This window comes from Zonotrichia albicollis, chromosome 4 (assembly GCF_047830755.1).
Source record: "Zonotrichia albicollis isolate bZonAlb1 chromosome 4, bZonAlb1.hap1, whole genome shotgun sequence".
NCBI classification, from domain to species: domain Eukaryota; kingdom Metazoa; phylum Chordata; class Aves; order Passeriformes; family Passerellidae; genus Zonotrichia; species Zonotrichia albicollis.
In genome coordinates this window covers 51159394-51183589 of record NC_133822.1, presented here as the reverse complement: position 1 = coordinate 51183589, position 24196 = coordinate 51159394, and the positions used below count along the sequence as shown (strand labels likewise).

Sequence of the window (24196 nt, the reverse complement as noted above, 5' to 3'; positions counted from 1 at the left end):
AGGGCAAGAGGCAACGGGCGGAGACTGATGCACAGGAAGTTCCACCTGAACATGAGGAAGAATTTCTTTACTGCGCTGGTGACTGTGCACTGAAACAGGTTGCCCAGAGAGGTTGTAGAGTCTCGCTCACTGCAGACACTAAGGAACTGGCAGGACACAGTCCTGTGCAATGTGCTCTGGGATAACCCTGCCTGAGCAGGGAGGTTGGAGCACTCAACCTTACTCATTCTGTTATTCTGCCCATTCCTGACCTGAATTAGTCGCCGCTGTTACGCGTGTGGCCGGGCCTCCCTGCACCGCCACCGGTGCCGCAGCTAGAGCCCGGCTCTGGGGGCCGTGCGGACCCTGCCATCCGCTCCGGGTTGCAGGCGGTGTCGCGGGGACCGGCCGCAGCGCAGGTACTGAATTACTGCCAAAACCGGGCCGCCCCTCCAGTGGGGGAGCAGGAGCAGAACTGCCGGCAGGACGGCGGTGAGCTCCGCGGCAGCCGCACGGTGCACGGGTACCGCACCCGGTGTCACCGCACCCGGTGTCACCGCGCCCGGTGTCGCCGCCCCGAGGCGGAGCGCGGTCCCCGCCCCTCGGCAGGTGCAGCGCCCCCGCCCCGGCCGCTACCACGGTGCGCGGGGAGGGAGCGGAGCCGGGCGCCGCGCCGCCTGGGCTCTCCGGGCCGCTTCCCCTTCCCCTGTCCGCCCCTCCCCGGCGTGTGACCGTGGGACGCGCCGAGCCCGGAACCCGGCGGCGGCGGCGTGGAAGATGGATGCGGCGGAGGCCGGCGTGGGCGGCAGGGCGGGCAGCAGCGCCGACAGCCTGGCCGAGGAAGAGGAGGAGGAGGAGGACGAGGCGGGTCCCGGCTGCGGCCGGTCCAGCCGCACCTCGTCGCTGGTGAGCGGGCTGTTGACCGAGCTGTACAGCGCCGCCGAGGCGGCCGTGCCCTCGGGCAGCGCCCGCTCCCGCGGCCTCCGGGAGCTGCAGCAGCGGCAGCGCCAGGTCAAGTACCTGCGGCTGAAAGGTACAGCCCGCCGGGGCCGGAGCTGCCCCTGCGCCTCGCTTTTCCTCTGGGCCTGCCAGGCTGTCCTGCCCGAAGATGCCCTCCATGCATGCCGCACGTGTCTATGTGTGTATATATATGTCCATTTCCCGGCTTTCTGCATGGCCGTGGCTACCAGAGGCTTCCCACGGGCTGTTAGCTGAGAGCTCCTTTAGACTAGGGCCTCCTATGCTGTTTGCCCCTCTTTTGTTTCAGGTGCCCTAGGAGCCGAATTAGGGTCGTTTGCTACTAGTTCCTGTGGCAGACTGCCTAAGCTTTTGTGTTTCTGCGAGTTTGGTGCTTTTCCTCACCTATAGTAATTAATAAATGTCCAGATTCTTTTCTTTCTCTTTCTTTCTCTTTCTTTCTCTTTCTTTCTCTTTCTTTCTCTTTCTTTCTCTTTCTTTCTCTTTCTTTCTCTTTCTTTCTCAGTTCTTATTTTCTGAATCTAGAAGAGATGCTACACACAGTATCATAAGAGTTTTTCTCAGAGCGTTTTAGTTCTACTGGACATAGACTAAACTGGAGAACTGTAAATTTATTTGGAGGTCGGCATGTCTTCTGAAAAATAAAAAAGGAGTGTAATGAAGAATGTAAATGCTGGAGTCAATCAGAATCTAAATGAATTTTTTAAAGAATTCTTCTGAAAGTTAGGTAGTCTCAGCAGTGCATGTTTGTGAAAGACTGAGATGGGCAACTCCAAGCTGATCCAATGAAGAGGAAAAGAGAACAAAGGCTTCTTGTCTCCTGATGTTTAATCACTTTTGCTTTTGATGAGGAAAAAACCCAAGAGGTGACTAAATATGCCTTTTTTTTCAGAGCTGGACAAACAGCTATCTGCTTCCGTGTTTGGCTTCTTAATGAGATGACACGCCTTCTGATGTTACTAGGATGTAGCTCAAGTTCTTCTGTGTGTCCTTTGGCAACCTGCAACTCAACAGGAAATTTTCTTGTTCAGAAATATTTTTTGTGGTGTTTCAACTCATTAGTTTTGCTGCCAAGTTACTGTTTTTTAAGAGGCACAGCTAAGTGGCACAAGTGGAAAAGAGTAAAACTCACCAGACAACTCTGGTGGTGGCTGTATAAATTAGTTAGTACAAATGCAACTTTTTTTTCTGTGGTTTTTTTTTTCTTTCAAATCCATATATCTAGTTTAAATTACATTGCCTGGCACAGGTGGTTGGGAATTGTATCTGAGCAGCAGGTACTGAAACAGTGTAGTGACTATAAAATTCAGTAATTGTTTTCAGTGGCTCCTTCATCCTTGCAATCCTACTTTTCACTAGCCTATGGTTGATGGTCATTTCAGCCTAATTTTTCCTTTTCTTTAAGCTCTCCAGAATTATTGAAACAGCTTTGCCACATGAGCTGAGCTGTTTACCATCCCACTGACAGTAGCTTTTTTTGGATGGGTATATATTTTTCTGATTAGATCAAGTTACTGAAGAATGGATTTTTTTTGATTGATTTTATTTCTGGCGTCAAGGGACAGGAGTTGCGCTGAAAGTGATAGTTTGTAAAGTTATCTGCAGGGAGCAGGCAGCTGTGTAGATGCTGGTGCAAGCTGTGCCAGGCTGTTGCAGGGAGGAGCTGGAGAGGTCAGCGTGTGATAGGCAAGACCCAGGATTCCACTTGTGGGGGGAGCATCTGAGAACAGAGCAGAGGACTCTGAAAAATGAATGGACTTAAGACATCTCCCCAACAACTCCCTTTTCTGGTCCTGAAGCTCACCTCAGGGGGGACAACAGGAATATTGGAAGTAAGCTGAGACATTTGGATGAACTGAAGGGGTCTGCTGGCGCTATAACTGGCCCATGGGGATAACTGAGGCCATGCAGAAGTCATCTAGCTGCATCTTAGTGGAAAGAATTTCCCACTTAGAGCTTATCCTGGAGTTGCATTTGTAGCTCTGCAGGCAGCTTCTTGAACATGTTCCCTTGTCTGTTACAAATGTATATCTTGTCCAGGCAGCTTCTGGAAGGTACTGTATTTAAAATGTATCCCCTAGTTGCACTCATTGATATATTCTATCTGTATCTGTCACGTTCCTAGAAGTTTGTAACAGTATGGTTGTTAAGATTCATACTCTGGGCAATAAATTGAAGTACTTTTGTTTAAAAGAAAATTAAAGACACTGGCTCAGATTCTGAAAGTGTTTATAACTGGGAATTACCCCAGTCAATAGAACTTGTCATTTATAGAAAGCTTGTGTTTGTAAATGTCTGTGGGGCAAGTGCCTTTGCGTGTCAACTACAATAAGCTGCTTGTGAATCTTTTGGCATGCACTGAAGTTGTTTTCTCTGCTTGTTGGCAGATGTTGATGAATTAACAACTATAAAACGAGAACTGAATTACAGAATTTCTGTTCAATCAGCAAAGTTGCTCCGTCTCCTGAAGCAGAAGGACAGGCTTGTACAAAAGGTCCAGAAGAACTGCGACATTGTCACAGCTTGTTTACAGGCAGTTTCCCAGAAACGCTGTAAGTACTCTCTGTGTACTTGTGTAAATAGTTTGTTTCATTAATGTGCACAGTGTTTCATTTAAGCCCTCACACTTTATTTAAAGTCAAGAGGCCAGGCTGTGCTATTCCTTAGTTAGGACTGACTCCTAATGATGTCAGTTTTACCTGGAAACAGACAAAGTGCAGCTAGCTCAGCTGGGTAAGCTGCTGTAGCCTCAGCTGTTAATTCTTTGTAACTCTTTTCTACCAAGTTGATCTAAGGTGAAGAGTATTAGTAAAAACAAACCTACTTCCCTCAAAGCCTTTTATCAGCATCAGTGTTTTGGGGGTTTTTGAAACATTGTGTGGGAAAGAGAAGAAATAATGTTCTTTAATTGTTTAGCCTTTTTTTCCTGCACAGTAAAACCTTTTTATTTGACTTGGCAAAATTGTCATCTTAAGATAGATTGAAGTGCTTTTTGATAGTTCTTCTAAAGTAAAACTTCATGTAATGTCATATGTAAGAATAAATAGAAATTATGCCTTTGGAAAGGACGTGTGAAAATAACCTAATTTCCATCTTATTTTTTCATTAACATGCAGCATGACAGTTACAGAAATGTTCAGGTACAGTAAATAAAGCATGGTCTTTTCATAAAAATGTCTGTAGGAACTTTGAGGTGCATGTAAAGACTTTGTTGAAACAATTTTACTGTAGTGGCATGTGCTGATGTAGTCAAGGTCAGAGCTTGTGTATTAATGTGAAACTTAATTTTTAAGCATTTAAAAGCATTCCTTTGTTTTACTTAAACCTGGCATGAAAGTTTTTGGCTGTCATCTACTGTGTAGGCATATTTCTTCTCAAAAACTCCTTTCTTAACATCAGCTTGATAACCAAGGCCTCCATGCCACCAGTATGGAAGCATATACTATAGTCTCCTTTTAAATGAGACTACTTGAATCCACTACATATTTAGAGGATTTGATTGTAAATTCTGAATGCTTTTTTCCCCACATAGTGGAATCTCTGTGTAGAAGTACAACTGTACTTTTCAATTAACCTTAAGTTCACATTCAGCTCTTTGAATGCTACCATTAAGCAATCTATACAGACCAATTGCAAACAAGTACTGTGTCATGAAAATATGGAAATTCTGTCTAACCCTTTTTGATTACTGCTTGACAAATTAACTCCTAGTGGTAATTTCAGTTAGTTCAGAAATTACAGGGCTGATAAATTTGATCTCTTGTTCTCTGGCATGATTTTTGTGATGCTGTAATCTGATTCTACAGATAGAAAAAAACTGTTTCAAAAACTTTGTGCTCAAAACCGTGTTCAGTGTCTGAAAGCTGAGGATCTGTGAGTTTTGCAGCTCATACAGGGAGCCATTGACTCCTCAGTCTTAGACCTGTGCTGGCTCTTGGTCTCTGCTGGCCTGGCCCCTGACAGCTTTGGGAGCTTTGGGAGCCCACATTGCTGACTTGCTTGTGCTTCAGAGCCAATACAATACAATAGCCAGCACAGTGCCTGCAGCACTTGAACCCCAGAGTGAGTAGGGGAAATGTGGGGGAACAGTTGCCAGGGACGTCTTCATAACTTACTGTGTTTCTCATTATGCTGCTGACCCTTGTCCTTAGCAGGTGATGCTTGTCTTGCATTCAAAAAGGTATTACCATGGAAAATAAAAGTCACTGCAGAGTGAAGTGCATTTTGGTTGGACACATGGATGTTCATGGCTCTGTTAAAGGAATGATAAATTGTTCTATAGAATATATGACAAAATCAGTACACTGTGTAGTACTTCTAGTTTGTAAGATATATAAATGAAGTGTTTCGTTTTAATAATGCTTTTTAAACCTAAATTTAAATAAATTCTCCAATGAAGGAAATTAGTAAGAAAGAAATCATAGTGATGGCCTCATGGCAGACATGGCACTTCTTTCTCTTACTCTTGTGATTTTGACTTATTTGGGGTAAGAAAAGATATATGTTTCTCTGGAAGCACTATGAAATATTTCAAGTCCATATTAGAAACAAGCAGAGTGCTTTATACACTTAGTCATTTGAGAAAAGCAGAATTCAGTAAAAAACAATGAGGTTTTGCAGCTGTCATCTAAAGAGTATGTGAAAGACATCTCTTGTATTTTATATAGTGACAGCTTGCTTTCATTACTAAATATATTTTGACTGATCAAATTGCAAACCAGAAGTTGGTTTGCAATCACGAATTGTGATTGGTTTTAATCAAAACAAACCCAAAAGCCAACAAACAAACAACCCAAACCAAAACCATGTACTATCTATAATTTATTTAGGAATTAAAGGATCCCACTTGATTTCAAGTCAGTCTGGCTGGAAGGAAGCAGGAATTAAATTTGATTCAATATAAACTAAGCTGAAGTTACAGAAACAGAAAGTTCATTTATATTCTAGTGTATTTTTAATGAAGAAATAGTTTTAGTAGAAAATTTCCCAAAGATATAAATAATTTCTCTGTCATAGCTGTGTTGCTATGGTGGTGCTGTGTATATAGTAACTATAATACTTCTAAATGGGCCTCATGCTGTGTTCAGAAAGATCCTTAGTATTCTTTTTTGTAATACTTGTTTAGAAGCTATGATTAAAGTATTAATCTTCTGTTATTGGAGCATTGCTTCTGCATAGAATTTTCTAAGATAAAAATAAACATTTACTTTCTAGTTTTTCTTTTTCTGGTTTGATTTAATGCAGTGCCAGTAGAGGGAGACAGAACGTTTTATTTTGTGCAGAACTAGAGGTGTATCTCTGGTTTTCATAAGGGTACAAAAGCCATCAACCTTCCTTAAACGTGAAGGGAAGTGCTTTACAAATGTGATCAGGCAAGAATTGGATGAAAAAGTTTAGCATCCAGTCAAATAAATGTTACTCACAAAGGAAATATTAGTTTTCTTATATGAAATAGATGGAAAACAGTGACAAATAGCTTTTTACTTATAACTGAGATCATTCATTCTCACATGGTTGTCAAAGCTATTCAGCAGCTCCTGACTAAATGAACTCAATGTTTTGGAATCCAACTCCAGAAATTCAGTGGGTTATGCCTCAGAGTGTTAACTGGACAGAAAGGGAGCATGAACTGGCATCATCTGGGCACAGATTTGTCCCCTGAGCACGAACAGTTTCCTGGTGGAAGGCTGGGCTGTGAAGTCTACTCAGTTTCCGAGAACAAGTTACTGTCTCTATAGCATTAACTAGAACAAGTTACTGTCTCTACAGCATTAACTTTTCTCACAGGGTATGGAGCACAGAGGAAACTGGGAAAGAGTTGCCTGATGTTATTTGCACGTTGCAAGATTAGGAGCCAACTGAGCAAGATCCCATTACCATGTGTAGCTGGAAAAGTGCACCTTAGACATGCAAAAGTAGTCATACATCTTGATTAAATTTCTGGTTTTTGTCTTCTCATTCCCTTCTCTCAGTCCTACTGCAGTTCTGTGTCCTGTCCCATCTTATTTTTTTCCCTGCCAAATGCTTTATTAGCTTTTCTCACATGACCCAAGCTTTAAATATTGAATTTTTCAGCACTGTCCCATTTCCCCATCCCTGCATCTTGTCTATCTTGCAGTGTCTACCCAGACTACTCTCTGTCCTTGAGCTTTCTTCACAGTATTCCTTGGTCCCTTTCAGCTGTTCTTCCTTGTCTTTTTCCTGTATGTACTAATTATCTACTTGCCCATTTTCTCTATCCCTCCTCTTCCCTCAACACGGTTACAAAACCAAGCCACAAATTCACAATTTTTAGTTCATAGGATAAAAGTTTGGTTAAAGGTGTAAGAACAACTTTAACACAATATAGTGTGGTGGCAGCTAATACTGAGTTGATTGAACTTGAACTTGATAAGGTTCTTGGAGGAGACGAAAATTTTTCATGATGAAAATGATGAGCCACTGAAATAATCTCCCCAGGAAAGTGGTGGATTCCTCCATGTTGGATGCTTTTAAGATTTGGCTGGACAGGATGCTGGACCATTTTGCCTAGACCATGCTTTTGTTGAGAAAAGTTGATGATCCCTGAGGTCCCTTCCAAGCTGATATTCTGGGATTTGGTGAGTGATTTCACCCTGGATCAGATGTCTTGCAACATGGGACAAGTACTGATGTACATATTAATTACATTAATTGCATTATTACTGATGTAATAATTCATGCATATTGAATTTTGCCTGTGGCTCATCTGTCTCTTCCCACTCACTTCCCTGTAGTTTGATGTACTGTTGCAGTTGTATAAATATGCTTTAACCTGGAACACCCCACATACTCTGGTTTAATTTTTTTATTTCTTAGGAAGCCTTGAATTGCTCAGTGAATATTGCTGCTGTGGCAGTTTAGTAGAGGTGGGCTGGGCACTGGTTAGCAAGGATTTTCTGATCCATTCTGTGTCGTGTGCTGGTTTGCCAAGAGTGAGGTAATGGAGCAGTTAGGAAAGGAGATAACCTGTATTTAGTGATGCTGGAGCTTGGCTCAGTGGGGATGGAAGTTGGGCTTGCTCCACCAGCTGCACTGGGCCACTGGGCAGCAGTTCTTTTGATCTGGATGGTGAAGTTGACTTGCTGCTCCCTTGGGATGGGCATGTACAAGGCAAAATGGCTTTGGACCTAAGTGTGCTCTTAACTGACTTGTTCACTGTTACCCAGAATTATGAATAAATTGTGTAATTTTTGAAAATATTGCAAAACAGCCCTTCAAAAGAGCCACCTATAGTGATGAATATAGTATTAAGTGCCATTTGACTAAGATACTTCATTCTGGAAAATCTGAACGCTTATTCAATTGCAATTGGAGCCTGGGCTGAGAAGGATTACTTTTCTTTTAACATTAGGCTTGGAGGAGAAGAACTGCAAACTTTCTGCAACATTCATTGCTGTGCATCAGGGCATTAAGAAATGTTTCAATAAGCAGGTGTGTGTCATGTTTAGTATTTGCTAATATAAATTAGATTGTGTGTTTTGAGTATCTGTTAGAGTAGGAGAGAGCTTGAGTGTTGTCAAACATAATAACAGCTGTGTGGAGCACAGACTGACAACTAATCACTAACAGAATAACCCTGAGGAGTTTTTAGGCAGTGAATTCCGTGGTTACTTTCTTTTGATGAGAATATCATCTTGGAACTGGTGTTTGAGCAGCACAGCTGGGATGCTGGGACTTGGGGAGTACTTTAACAGAGGAGCAAGTCAGTCAAGTTCTGGTGTAGCACTGTGTCCCATCCCTCTCACAGGATATTCTTCTAGAGAGCAATCAATGTAGTGCCCAGATTGAAAGTGCAATTGTGCTGCTGAGGGGATGTGAACACAGAGGGTGATCTTGCACAAAATGAATTTTGATGTCTTTGATCACTTGATGCTCAGTAACATTGGTAACCCCGTCATAGGCGGAGAGATGGCCCCACAGCAATGTCTCCAGGCACCTCTTCAGGATGAGCTGTGCTAGCCCCAGAATGCTGACTGGTGTGTGAGTCAACAGAAGCCCTTGTCGGACTAATTAAAAATACTTAAACTGACTGCCATCTTCTCTTGCTGTAAAAACGAAGCTGTAATGTCAATTCTAAATTGGCAAACTGTGCAGTCAGTTTCCTTACAAACCTGGCAAATTGTGTGATTGTGCAGATTTGATACCTTTCAGAGGCCACTTTGAGCCTAATTTCAGTTTCTTCACTCCTAAGGTGAAGTAAAGTTTCTTTACTTTTCTGGTGTTGAAAAGATAATTTTTTTCTTTCTTTTTTTCCTTGAAAGAAAGAGGCTAGATTTGCTGTCTAATTTGGTCATATACCAACTGAGAAGTTCTTGTGATCTATGTCACTGCAGAACATCAGATTCAAAAGGTGGCAAGAACTAAGTGCTTGGGGTGTTACAGAACATGGAATCCTCACTTTTGAGGCAAATTCTGCTTTAAGGATACAGCAACTAAAATATCTTGTTCCAGCATGAAATAAAACACCCACTCACAGGAGTCAATTGCTTATGAAGCAAAATTCTGAAAGTTTGCATTTCAAACTAAAATGCTTTGTTCAGATGCCTTTTTCATTTCATATTATGTAACGAGCTATTTTTAAATAAGATGATAAAATGTTTAATCCTAAAAAGAGTAAAAATCATGCTTTTAGCATTTGGAAATCTATTTTTGTCAAAGATGACATTTTGCTGTGAAGGACTTTGCTTTCCACAGACTGATATTTTATGTGAGACCTTTCCATTAAAGTTGGTTTCAACCAACTATATTACAGAGATCCTCCTGAGAACATCCTGCAGCTCACTCCCTGGCTGCTCAGCACTGGGATTGCCAGGCTGCTTAGGGAGCTGAGGAGCCCACATGCATTCCTAAGCCATATGTTTTCCTTCTGAGTCTGTAGGGGAACATTATATGAATCTTTACTTTTCTGTGTCACATACTTTCCTAACTGCTTTGTCCCTAACTCTCACCGCTGAAGTATCTTATGTCTACTAAAAGGACCTCCCAGCTTCCTCAGAAAAAATACCATCTCATAATTGGCTAAAATTTGAGCAATTATTGAAATTGGCTTTTGTCATGGGCTCCTTCAGCTATATTCTTCAGGATTTAACTAAGCAAACTCTCCTGGTGGCTGCTTTGACTAGTGTCAGGAGATAGAGGTAAGACTGCCTTTGTTAAAAGCCCTGGGAGTCTGTTTCAAGTGACTCTGGGCTGTGCTCAGTATCAGCACAGGGGATAAGGCTTCACCTGACTGGCACTTTTTTCCTTTAAGTGTCATTCTAGTGCTACTGTTATTAGGGAATTGGCTGCATTCAGAGCTGGGGTCTCTGCTGCTGGGAAAATCCTGGGGACTGTGTGGAGCCTGCTGACTAAGAGATCATTATGTCCTTGCGGAAGGTGCTGCCTTCTGGCTCACTGCTGCCAGTCATTTTCCACTTCAGTGAGCTGCTGTGTCTGGAGGGGTGAGATTTTCCTTAGAAAGGGAGATGCCAGGGGTTCAGGGCTGGGTGGAAGCTGAGGAAAATGAGCAGCTGACCTCAGGGCACTTGTCTCTGAGAAGAGAGCCTACAGTTGCCTGTTCACTTCTGCCTGTTGAGCATCAGACTTGTCCCCAGATGTGCTTCACACAGAAGCAGGTGGCTGCTCTGAGACATACCCTTCACCCACAGCAGTGTGGTGAGACCTGGGAGACCCTGCTCAACCTGTGCTGTCCCCCTTCTGTACAAGCTGTGGGCCCTGTGAGATGAATAGCCATGCTCCTGCAGCCTTCCATCCCACCCCACTTTGAGTGCTTGCCCTGGGAGGTGGCAGACATCTGGGGTGAAGGTGTAGTGGGGCTAAATTGGCCTGTTTGAGGTGTGTTGTGTAGGTGTGTCCTGTAGTTGGCCTCTAAAATGAAATGTGCACCCTGGAATGGCCAGCTGAGATGGTGAGAGAATCAGCCACTGATTATCTAACTACAAATAGTTCTCTTTCTTTCCTCCCTCCCTCCCTAACAAATAGTTCAGCAGTATTTTTTTTAATGATGTTGATACTTGATGGGATAGTAACAGCTGGATGTGGTTACAACATAGAAAAATATTTTGCAGAATAAATATTTCATTGTTTATCATGGAACTGAACAGTAAATTCAGTAAATCATTCTGTAAGCAATAATCTGGCTGCTTAATCTAGGCCCAGTTTGCAACAGAAAATGCAGATTGTTTGGTATAGGGATGTACAGATCACTGTCCTGTAGCATTTGGTGTAGGATGTTGTAACTGTCCTTTGTCAGTGTCCTAGCAGCTGTGACAGCAATGAAATTGGTTGAGTTAGTGCTACACCAGAGGTTGTGTTTATTTTGGGAATGCATACAAACTTGGAGGCTGGCTGCTTAGCTGCTGCTCCATATTTTTCTGTATAACAGCAATCCTGTTGCTGTTGCAAAGTCACAGCTAACCTCACAGGATTAGCTTTGTAATGCATGTAGAATTTTGACTCCACTGAATTTCACTTTTCATAACAGCTGTGCCATGAGAAGTTGATGTATTAGAGAGTGCTTGTTATATAAAATACTTCCTGAGTATTAGAAATAGGGATTAATGCAACAGATTATTGTGTGTGGAGCTTTTTGGATTGCTTATCAAGCAATACTTGTAGTATTTCTATACTAATTTGCCTGGAAAAAGTGATTCTTCGGCCAGTGATCTCTTATTCCTCTGGTACTGCAGTGACTTAGGGAGGTGGGATTTGATTAGCTCAAATTGAGGAGGCATGCTGGAGGAAGGATGCTGCTGTTTGGAGACAACGAACTCAGAACAGCCTGTTCTCTGTCTACAGTCCCTGTCAGTCAGTCATGGCAGTAGAAATAACTGGCAGCCACTGCTGTTTCCTCTGCTTATTTGCAGCTATTCAAATGCATACCTGATCAATGGTAAAGTTTTGTTAGTCCAATAGCTCCCTGAAAAACTGGAAAAGCTTTTATTCAGTCACCCAGGGATTGTTGTGATTAAATGAGATGAAGTGCCAATTTCCACGTAGGTTTAGGAAGAGTGTGAAGCAGCTCATCCTGCTGCAGCCCAGAAGCTGCATGTCTGCCCTGGGGCAGGGCAAGTGCTGGCCATGGCGCAGGAGTGGCCCAGGGCCCAGCTGAGCAAAGGGTTCAGCCTGCAGGTCTGTGTGCTGAAGTGTTTGTGTGCTTTGGTGTGATGCATGTTATCAGCATCCAGGCTATAACCTAGCAGTTCATTGCACTAACTGCTGGCAATTTGCAAGGAAGCTGTTCCACAACCCATGGTGCCAAAGGCCACATGGGAAGCAGTGATGTGTGAGAAATGCACCTGGGTACATTCATATTTCACAAATCTTTACAGTTCTGAGCTGATAGTAGATCTGCTCTGATACGTGCTGGTAGTGAGCCACAGCATCTGTGCCAAATGTTGGACAATCAAGATGTAAGGGTTTGTGTGTATAAGCTCACAGCAGGGGTGGCTGTGTGAGCTGCATAACTGTAATATCATATCATTTCAGTCTCTAATCTTTTTCTGACAAGCTTTTGGATGTGGAAGCAGCCTGAGAGAAAAAGTTCTCTTAAATTGTATGCATAGTCTTTCACACTTGTCTAGCTGAGCACTGCTTTCTTTTATTCTGCTGGGGGTTACAGTTCTGTAAAAGAAACTATTCTGTTCTTTTTCCTACTGAAATGCTCTTTTCTAAAACAAACAAACAAACAAAAAAACCATGAAAAAACCAACCCCAAACATTGTGATCTTATAGGAGGGTTAATGGGGCTTCAGTGAAAATACCCAACAGGATCTATGGCCTTTAAGTAACACAGATGCATTTTATCTCCAACTGCAACACGCTAAACATTCTTTGGTCACATTAGCCTTTGAAGAAAAGATTTCCTGGATACTGAAGATCAAATGGAGGATAACAGCTGCTTGGGATAATTAGTGCTAGGAATAGACTGATTTATGGAGCATCAGGCAGTGCCAGCAGCTATGTTTCTGCAGCTTTGAGATAGCTTGGTGTTTAAAAACAAGATGATAGAAAAGTGGGCTGTGGCACTTAGTCTGTTTGGATCAATAATCCTGCTTATAATTCTGCACTGGAGCAGCTCTGAAGGAAGAGTTAAATGTGAATCTCAGATTTTTAAAATGTTTTTCTCCTTGAAGCTGTTAATAACCTGAATCTGATTTACTGAGCAGTAAATGAGTGCTTCTCACATAGCCTTGAAATTTGCCAGAGAAATCAAATCTATGTTCCATCTCCAGATTAGATCATCTTACTTACAAGCCTAATTACAATTTATCTTTTTCTTAGTAAAATTTGGAACCTTCTTGCTATGTTTTGTCAGCAGTGAAACAGCTTCTAAATTTAGTTTCCTATAAATTATTGGTAACTTCCTAAAATCACAGAACCTGGTTCTAATCAACATGTTTTCTTTGCCATCCATACAATACATATGGCCAAATACAGACCATGAGCAGTTTTCGGTTCTTGGACTGGATTAGACATCATTAATAGCTAACATTTTATTTGTGTGTGTGTTTGCATGATTTTCGTTGTTTGTTTGGGTTTTGGGGTTTTTCCCCAACATGTTATTGTTAATTTCTAGTCTTATCCAATGCTCATGGCAGAAATAGCTATTGGACCTTAGATCCTGAAGGAAAAATAATTATATGGTGCAACTAAAGAAAGTCAGAGTGGGAAGGTATTCAATGTACAGATTTTTTTTTTAATATATATTAATCTGAAAAGCTAAACATTACTGATATTTATAGTATTATCTAGAGAGGTCTAGAAGTCAGATACCTATTGAGCTGGACAAACTAGATATCACTGGACAGATAGACGGTATGAGACTCTTTGAAAAACAAACTTAATGAGACAAGACTACTTGAAGGCTGGCAGAAAAAGCGCATGTTTAAAGAAATGATGTGAGTTGTCCTGAACTATGCAGTAGTAAGTAAATACTCAGAGCTTTGCTGTTAGCCAAAAATTCGTGCTTGTGTGGTGGTGGACATGCTCATAATCAATTTTAATGGCTCTAGGCTTCAGTACTAAATGAGCCTTTGATTAATCCTAAACACATCCAATTCAATAAACTTGCCCTGTAAGAGTAAGTTATGAACTGAAGTTTTGTCATTTAGCTATTAAGTCTAAAATCTTTGAGTAGTAATATTCTTGGAACTATTTTCTCCTCTTCATCTCACAAACTTCATTAAAGAAGCTCTGTGTCAAACTTGCTTAGCTGGCTAATGTGTGTATTTTCTTTTTTGAAAGTGGAGGTGGTGGTTTGAGGTTCCTTGCCTTGCTAGCTGCTTTGTTTCCAGCACTTGGAGAGTATGCTCTGTGAAGCTACAGCCCACTTGGGAGATGGAGAGAATTGGTGGTCTGGAGGACTTGGGGTTGCAATAGCTTCACATACGTGCAAAACTTTCTTTATGGAACTAGTGGCTTCTACAAATGGGAATCACTGCATACATGATCAAAAACCTGGAGTGGTGGTGCAGGCTTTGCTATTGCCTGGTCAAGGTTTGTGGTTCCAAGAGCTCTATGGTGCTTTTATGAGCTTCCCCAGTAGTCAGCACCATTCCCCTCTCCAACTCCAGAGGGTCCTGTTCCTGTGGGGGCCATGTGTGCTGGGAGAGAGGATCCATGCTGGAAGCTGCACTCTTACCCTTGGGCAGTGCAGGACAGCCTGGCTCAGCCTGGCTCTTTGCTACATGTCTCACTAAAACCTTCCATGGGCTGAACCTAGTGTTTGCTGCATATCCTTAGCATTACTGCAAATAACTATGAGTCAGTGTATAAAACTTTTATGTATAAATCTGGTCCATTTCTGTAATTATTTCTGGCCCAAAGGAAAGAGATTTCACCATTAATATTTTTTTTTAACTTTGGCAATTAATTTTTAATCTAAAATCTTTCCAAGCGTTTTATTTGTGGATAAATCTTGTCATGGGGATATAGGATCATTTTGCTTTTTTCATTATGTTGGGCAGATAAAAATCCTGCTGTTTCTGAAACAGCAGTTCAGATCAATGAGACTGGTGATTCACACTATAAAATTCAATTTGTATGCTAGGTGTTAAGCAAATAATCAGATTCTAATAAAGGAAGAGAGGTTCCATTTTAGATCTGGGACCTGCTATGACCTCCATTTTTCTGCAATATTATCTTAACCATAACTACAAATCATATCTGTCAGAATTCTTTTTTTCATGTATTGCATTAGTTTTTCTGCTGAGTTGATGACTTATTTTTTTAAATTATCATGTGGCATTTAAGCAGGATTCTGGAGTGTGAGTATTGGCCAACATGTGCATTTACTTCATATTGTTTAGCAAGGTTAGGAAACATTTCTTAACTTTGAAAATCATACTTTTCAGCAGTATTTTTTTATTACATAGGCCTATTCAACAATTTTACTTCTTAATATATGACTTACCAAAATGATGTTTTGAATTTCTTTTGTAGATTCAAATAATTTCTCTGACAAAAAGAAGGTCATTTGCTCTCTGAAACCTCACTTCCATTCATTACTTCATATTTAATTAAAAAGTATTCTCTCTATATTTTATTGACCATGTCAGCATTGCTATGACTTTTATTCCAGTTGTTAACTCTGGTTACTGCAGCAGTTAAAATATATTGTTACTTTTACAGTGCTTGCATGACACATCTTTTAGCTTGCTCACAAGATGCAGCTATCTACTATAGCTTTACTGCTATAGTTGGCACGTGAAGGCAATAAGCAAAATAAATTTATTCTCTCCCTCCTTTTATTTTCTTTATCACTGTTCCTCAAGTGGCAATTATAACTTCAGAGTTTATTGGTGCATTTGAACCAAATTTAAAAAATATATTAAGAAACCTAGATGCTGTTGTTGTCTTACAGACACACAGCCAATATTTCAACATGGAGGTATCAATCCAATTATCTATCACTTTTCTCTGCTTAGGAGCTTGTTAGAAGCATTTGGAACATAGCATTTGGAAACTTCTGCAAGCTGCTTTTTTTGTTGGGTATACTTTCCTCCTTTTGGAAGACAACATATATATGAACAAAGAATTAAACATAAAGTGGACTTCAGCATTGGATTAATCACCTGTTTCAGTGTTTGTACATATGTTTTCATGGAGGCTAGTGTGTGTGCTTTCCTCATGGTCATTGTAGATCTAGTCTGTCTTCCTCTTGTTACTTTCATATCCAAAACTCTTCACAACCTACTTTTTTCTCTGTTTCTCTTTTTTCTCTGTCCCATCCTTATAATTTCTTACTTAATACACAAGCTTGGCTCCTGCCTCCTACCTCCATCCCACATGTGTTTTAAAACAAGTACATTTTCAATTTCCACTCATGATGACATTTTGTTATAGATGTTTCACCATATTGAACATGTTGATTAAAACCTGATCTCTTAGCACTCTCTTTGACCTTATCCATTCATGGTGTGTGCCTTGGAGCTCATGTCTGCCATGAAGGCCATAGAAACAATAGCAGGTCATATGTTAAGAATATTGTGGACTATGGTTTCAATCTCACCTGGTTGTCTGGTTGTTGACCGGTACTTCTCTGTCTGCTAATGTGTTTGCTAATGTGTTTTCTCTTTTTTTTTTTTTTTTTTTTTTTTTTTTTTTGAAGCAGGCAGTCTGAGGTTTTGTTGTACTTGTGCAGTACCTGTAGCAACAGTGCTGGAGCCCAGAATCAGGATTTGGGATTTACAGGCACTGCAATGAATACAAATAACTTCAATAGTATATCAGGTGTACTCAGTTTGTTGTTCACTATTATTGGCATAATAAGGTAAACAACTGCTGTCTTGTGATCAAGCAAAATTAGTCTAAGCTCCTTTTTGTTTCCCACGTAGGTAGTTCTGAGTTAAATCTGTGCCTTGTTCTTTCAGTGTAGCTGTTGAACCATATGTTAGAAGTTTCCACATCACATCCGTTTTGTAATGTCAGTAAGGTTTTAGGGTTTTTTTCTGAAATATTTGAGGTGCCTGTGATCTGTGCTGCATTATGTTTAAAAAACATGAGTCAGTTTCTACTTTTTTGGAATTCTTTCAATTCTCTCCTTTTAGGCTCTGGGAACAGTCCATTCCCAGTGAATGGGAATGGGCCTGGAGTGAAATAAGCCACCCTTTGTACCCAGCCCATTGGCATTAGTTGCTGTCACTTGTGTACTCGGGGTTGCTGAATTATCAGCAAATTTAAATTCTTCTATTCTCAAAATTAGTTTGACCTAGGAACTCCAGGCACTACAGAATACATGCTTATTAATGGTGTGGTAGTGAGAGATGGTGACATAGGAGAGTTAATAATTTATGAAGTAAAGTATTTGAATATTAATATATTCAGTGTTGGCTTGATGTGATTATGTTGTAGATAGGTTTAAGAAAATCTTCCGGCTTATTGCTGAGGGGTTTTTTGAAGAACTCAGGGAAAACAGGAGCTTTTTGCTCTACTGGATCAAGTACAGATCTGGGAGATGGGTTTGTGCAGTTCTGCTGTTGCTGCCTGTATCTCTGGTACTATACAGATGTTAAGTCTTTCTGCATGTCCCCCATTCATTTGCACAGTTATGTATCTACAAATGGAAAGAGGTTATGAGTAGGTTCAGAGGGATTACAGGCACATCTGTATGTCTGTTTCAGGAACCTGCAATGCTTTTGAAGGCTTTCATATACTCACCTACACAATCCAATTGCATAAACATCTTGTGCTACTCTATGAACAACCAAGGGATTGAGGGATTGCAGTCAGCCTTACCTGCACTGATTCACTGCCTTGGAATGTGGTGCCTCCCTAGATGGGAAACTGGTCATTGCAGCGCCATACCATTGTGCTGTAAACTGCTTTCACAATTGATTTGCAGATGTATTATATTTTCAAGCACTTTCACTAATGCTGGAAACTGTGGCATACTTTTCAGGGTGTATCTGACAGAAATTTCAAGAAGCAATATGACTATGAACATTATTCAACTTGAAAGTACACTTACTAGATGCAGCTGTCCATCATTCCCAAAGAATAAATTATGACCTACACTTGTGTGCTAGCTCTATTGAGGGGACCTTCTTGTCTGCTCTCACCAATCCTGTCCTAGTGCATGCAAGTGTGTAGTACAGGAGGGAAGAGTGGATAATGTGTATGGGAAGAAAAGGGAGAATTTGGTAAAAAATCCCCAAATCCCACAACTAAAGATCATAACAAAGAATCTTGAGTCTGAAGTTTTGAATCCTGATTGTGAAAGCTGAAGGATCATGTAGTATATATGCAGTTGTGAGAGTCTTACATGAGTTACAGACTTGTAGGTGAATTTCCTGTTGAAAGATATATACCATACTAAGCAGTACTATTTAAATTATTGTCTCTAGATTAGTCCTCAATAGATATGGCTAAACAACATGCAAGCAATATTCTTTTTCAGATATCCTACCTATAAACAAGAGAATTTCCTAGCTCCTCTGCCATAAGCTCATCAAGAACAAGTGTGCTGTTTTAGGGCTTCCTTAAAAAGAAGGCTGTATTAAAGTGTAATTACCATGCTCTCAGTTTTGGAAGGGGAAATAAGTAATAAGGTTAGGTGCCTGAAGTTTAAAGGAAGAGGAAACATTTGACTAGCTGCATGCTTCCTTAGACTAAATCATATAAATTTTGTTCTCTGTTCCTGGAAATCATAGATGTTATTTCCTCTCCATTGTGTAGTTTATATTTTTGCTGAATACCTTTGCAGACAAGGATTGGCTCTGCAGCTTTTGTCTGTGATATTTAATATAGGATATAGCGAGGTCTTGACCTCTTTTGTGATATTTGTGTACAAAGTCATACAGATGATGACTAATGCAATGAAAAGCTGTAAAGTATTACAGCTGAGTTGAAGAGACTGTTGTGTGTGAACACACTGCACCATTTTCCTGAGCCATTTTTCCTGCTTTCTACAAGTGTGTAGAATTAACCTTCTCTAGGCACAAATACAGTAGTAAAAATTAGTTTTTGTATTTTTTCTGGAACCATCCTTTGTGCATTAAAGACAACCCTGGATTACTTGTCTGGCAACAGAAACCAGCTTGCTGGCAGAAGTGAATCTGTTAGTCCATAATATATTTCTCCTTCTGCATGGCACAAATCTCTGCATAGGCAGGTGCTCCTGCAGCAGTGATGCAAACAGATACACAAAGCAGTGCCACAGGCTCTGTGCTTGGTGTTCCCCAGGGTAGGTGCAGGGGGCTGGAGGATCCCAGCACACACTCCCTGCACTCTGAGGTAGCACATCAGTACCAGGGGCTGTGGCAGAGCAGTACGGGCCCTGCAGGAGGGGATGCTCCCTTGCAGGCCCGGGTGGGAGGAGTGCTGGGCTCTGCCACCTCGCAGACTTGTGTGTTGTGTGTTCAAGGGAACTTCTGTGTTCAAGGGAGCTTCTGTGCTCATGCTGTAGCATTGCTGTAGCACCTGTGCCCCTGTGGTGCCAAGGACCCAACAAGCCAGAAACCTCTTTTCAAGCTGTCAGAAGTGGCTCCATCTTGTGTGTTGGAGGAGTGTGAAACTCCAGGTGGGTTGTGCTTGTTTTTAGACTTTCAGGACCAAGCAGAAGGAAGCAGGGCTGTTTTTTTCAGAGGGGATGTTTAATAATAGAACATGCATAGATCTGGGTAGGATAGGAATTTTGTGCCCCAGTGGTGGAGATGGCTTAATGGGCTAAATGTATTTAAACTAGTTTTGCCTTCTGGGAGAATCTCAGACTGACTTACCTTTTCTTGTCTCTAATGTGGATGTATTTAATTCCATTTGTTTTTTCTTGTATACTGTCATTTGAAAGTGAAATATTTTTTTCTTTTGAGCCTCATGGTAAACTACAATACATGTCAAAACATATGTTGGTTTATTTGCTAGCTTCTGTCTAGCTATTGAAACCCTGTGGTAATAGAGATACATTTTCTGGATACAATTTTTTGGGCTCTTTAAAGTAGTATATTGAGCTCTGGGACTTAGCAGATTTGATCAATATAATAGGTTTTCCCTTGTGGTTGCAATGCATTTTTCCCCCTCATCCTATTGATATATATTTCTTTCTGATATATGCTGTATCATCAGCTGCTGTAGTGCTGCTGTTTAAGTGTAATTTCCAAAATCCTCTTGGACGAATCATATTACAGTATTATCATACAATATATTTACTCTATTTTTTCATGGGTACATGTAATTTTAAGTATTTTTGCTGACATTGGTATTGAGAATTGTGGCAAATAAGCTTTCTTCCCAGACTTTGACTGTTTTACTGGGATGTTGTGATGCAAATCAGAATTAAGAGAAGTCTCTACAATTTTCTGTGAAATAAAGGGGAGGATGTGGAGTTCATGAAATGAACAGTGACCCAGCTGAAGATGAAATACTGTAACCCAGCTGAAGATATCTTACCATTTTTAGTATTTTAATTACATTCAGTCTTCTTAGCACACATCAGAAGAGAAGTGGTGAATTGTGCCTTCTAGTAATCCTGGGCTTGGGCAGTTAAAGCTCCATGCAAACAAATAGATTCTTTAAAAGTAGATTGCTCTGTGGCCCCATTTCTGCTGGCTGTCCTTCTGTTCCTGCCACTGCCCCTTCTGTTTGTACTCATTGTCACTTTCTGTCAGCCCATGTTTTACCTCATTGTCCCAGTGCAGACACAAGTGGGCTAAAGAATGGAGAGGTTTAAGGTAAATGGAGTTGGTCAAAACCTGGCATTGACCTTGGGACTGACCACCCTTTGATTGCAACAAAGGAACAAGCATACACATAGTATTTTTAATTCTGGCCTTAAAATGTCATGTGTGGCAAATGGTGGTAAGATTGTAAAGAGGTACCAAATGAGGAGGTAAGGTTTTTCACTAAGTGACTCTTTTGTGTCAGAGGGAATACATGAAGTACAGAGGGAGGAAAAAAAGCAAAGTCTCAGGTTAATTATTACAAAATACTGGAGATGAAATATCTTGCCTGGACAAACGTTTTTGATTTTTTTCCCCCTCAAAATCCTTTCTGAATGTCATCTGTCTTGTCAGTAAATGCAGATGAGGGCTTGTGGACATGACCAAACTTCCATGCACTGGTGGATCAAACTAGATTCATGATGATTGGCATGTCCTGCCACAGGCAGATTAGAGGCTTTGCCTGATCAGTGATTAAAACCCAGCACCATCCACTTTTCTAGAGGCTAGGTTCTAGCCCTGAAGATATGTATATGTATGCTTAATGGGAGGCTTATCCCCCTGCATCTAAAATCCATTTGTACTAATGATCCAGTGAGTCATCAAACCTATTAGTATGGCTTGGCTTCTTCATTTTGTCTCCTGAAGTTCGATTTTTGAACTTTTTCCTTCAGAATAACATTGTATTAATTGGCTGGCATGCGGGAAAGCTCCTTAATGGTGTGCTTGGAAGTATCTCTGTGCCCAGTCACAGTATGATTGTCCTGATTGTTTCCAGTTTTCTTGTAGAGACAAGATGACAAGTAGGAGAAATAACAATGATGGGAATACTGAATTCTCATTTTGAGAGCTGGTTATCTTCATCAGCTAAATATTGATATCTTTCTTAGACCTGATTTCTAATTGTTTAAAAATTGGAGGTGACACAGTTTAGTGTGATGACTGATTCCCACTGTCTGGATAATGAGTGGTTTCTGAAATCTTGTTTATGGCTTCCAAGACTGGGCAACGGTGTGTGGTGTTGGACTAGTTAATCTTGAAATGATCCAAGAACGATGTGGCGCTATTTGCAAAAGGCGCTCAAGCAAGAGGAGAATAATATTACAGAGATAATATGGCTATTTCTGTATTTAAATGTTGCTGTTATAGTCCCATTGGTACAATCTGTACACCTAGGGAGACTAATTGATTTCAAATTTGATGCTTTAACCACTAAATCATCATCTCCAGCTGGCACTGAAATAAAGTGATTTGCATCATCTACATCAGCAGGGAAGTGTCACCTTTGTTAAAAAAAGAACCACCGACACACAGACTTAATTATCTATTCAGAGTGCAAGCTAACAGCTCAAATGTAGTGACTTTTCTCCAAAACCCAAGCAGATATTTAAAGAGGCATGATCAAAATCACACTTCTCTGAAAGCTTAACAGTGACTTCTAAAAATAGTTATAACTGATTTTAAAAAGAGGCTTGATTCTGTGTTTTATATTGTGTGTCTTTTATATAATTAGCTTTACTGCTTATCCGTTGCCAGTTTTCTCTCTTCATAATGTGACTGAGGAACACAACTTTTTAATATAGGAGAAAAATGTTTCAAAGCTACAGTTGTTGGCAGGTAGACTGAGACTTCTGGTAGTTTGGCCTTTGAGCCTGACTAATGTAGTGTGATAAATCTGCTCTCCTTCCACAAAAATGCTGAGTGGTTTAGGTTATAAAAACTACCATTATTTCAAATGCTTTTCCTTCTTGTCAATCAAACCTCTAGTTTGAGAATCTCTGAAACCCTTTTAAGATGCTCTTAGGCCAAATTGCACTGGAAAATGCATCTAATAAAGTGCTTTTGAACAGCTTCTTTTAACTGCTTAGTGCCTGGCGTGTTACCTGTGAGTGCAGTTGCAATGTAGATTCATGGAAAAGGCTGGTTTTTTAGCTGAGGATTGTTGTGGTTTGTGCAGAGGATGTTCTGGGTCTCTTCTCTAGTGGGTGAAAAACTGAAGCTGTGCAGCATGCTTGCTTGTGCTGCTGCTGGGGCTGTCGCTGAGCAGGACCCCAGCCTGCCCTGGCACTGACAAGCTGTTAAACTCTTTACTCTCCCCCTGCTCCGTGGTCTGATAGTGCTGGTCTGACTCCTTCCCAGGACAGCTTTTTGAAAAAGGCAGCAGGATTATCTATAAATGTCCAGCTGTAGGCCAGACTACCAGGTGAGAAGACCCTTTGGGGGATATTTATCTCGTTTCATTCTCGGCAGAAATGTCAGTATTGCCCCTGTTAGCAGGCGTCAAGCGCGCCGTGTCCGCATTGCCCGTGCCGGGCGGTGTCCGCCCAGCCCGGGGCTTGTGCAGCTGTCCCGAAGCCCTTTGGCACAGCGGAGCCCCACCACTGCCCCCGGGGCTCCCTTCATTTCTAACCAGAGCTGCTGCTCCCCTCGCCCGCTGCATTCCAGGTGGTGCTGGAGGAGGAGGAGGAGGAGAGGCTGCTGGTTTATTCAGGCAGTGATGCTAGTGTTGTGGGCGGGAACAGCTTTTTTTTTTTTTTTTTTTCCCTTTTTGTCTTTCTCCTCTCCTTGTCCTCCCTCTTCTCTCCGGCACTGGGACTTGGCAGTCTGCAGTGCGGGTCCCCGCACGCCATGCCCCGCAGCCCGCCGCCCTAGGGCTTGCCCCGGGCACCATGCGGCAGGACAGGCTCACGGGCTCGCTGCGGCGCGGGGGGCGATGCCTGAAGCGGCAGAGCTCGGGCGGCGGCGTGGGCACCATCCTCAGCAATGTGCTCAAGAAGCGCAGCTGCATCTCCCGGACCGCGCCGCGCCTGCTGTGCACCTTGGAGCCAGGTACCCGCGCCGGCCGGCCGAGGCTGCGGCTGCCGGCCCGTAAGCGGCTTAGCGGGGCGGGGGGAGCCGCCGGGGCCTCGGGGTCGGCTCGGAGAGGAGGAGGCCGCCGGCGGGGGATGAGGGCCGAGGGTAGGCGCGGGGGGCAGCGCCCGGGGGCGGCCCCGGCCCGCGGCAGATGCGCCTCCCCGGCCGCCGCTGCGGCAGCCCCGGCGGGGCCCGGCCGGCGCGGGGCGCCGCGGTCGCGGCCTGGGGCCGGCGGCAGGTCCGGAGCGCGGGGCTCCCGCCCGGGCTGCGCCGGCCCGGGGCTCGGAGCGGGGCCTGCGAGGCGGCCCCGGGCTGGGGAGCGGCCGAGGCACCGCGGCGGGTGCGAGGCGGCCCCGGCGGGGAGCGGGGCCGGGCCCCGGCGGGAGGCCGGGCTTGGCGAGGCCCTGCGGGGAGGCAGCGCGCTGCCCCTGCCCCAGGGGGCTCCTCCTGCTCCTGTCCCGCCCGGCCCGCCATCCCCGCTCCGCTCTCCCCATCTCCTGGTCCTTTCCTCGCTCCTCCCGCCCGGCGTCGCCGCCTCGCAGCGCTTTTGCGTCGTCTGTCCCCAGTGCCTTTCTCCCTCGTCTCCTCTCTCCCGGGCTCGGCGACTCAGCTTTGTGTCAGTCCCTCCCCGAAGTCTCCTCGCAGCCTCCCCAGACCTTCCCTGATAAACCTGCTACCTCTTGACCTGCCGGAGACCCCTCCTCCCGCCC

The 24196-nt window shown here is 42.7% G+C and overlaps 1 protein-coding gene across 4 annotated transcripts in view; it reads left to right on the top strand.

Annotated features, from left to right (window-relative positions):
• Nucleotides 1–618: 618 nt before the first annotated feature.
• The window catches only part of TBC1D30 (TBC1 domain family member 30), a 52786-nt gene continuing 29208 nt past the window's right edge, over nucleotides 619–24196 (top strand). Inside the window, exons 1-2 of one of the 4 annotated variants that reach the window (XM_074539786.1) lie at nucleotides 619–1012; nucleotides 3345–3509. In XM_074539786.1, the coding sequence (XP_074395887.1) occupies nucleotides 757–1012; nucleotides 3345–3509 (421 nt within the window). In that variant the 5' untranslated portion in view covers nucleotides 619–756. Of the gene's footprint in view, nucleotides 1013–3344; nucleotides 3510–23169; nucleotides 23463–24196 lie in introns of those variants that run through there. The other 3 variants (XM_074539787.1, XM_074539788.1, XM_074539789.1) reach the window with 3 other exon arrangements.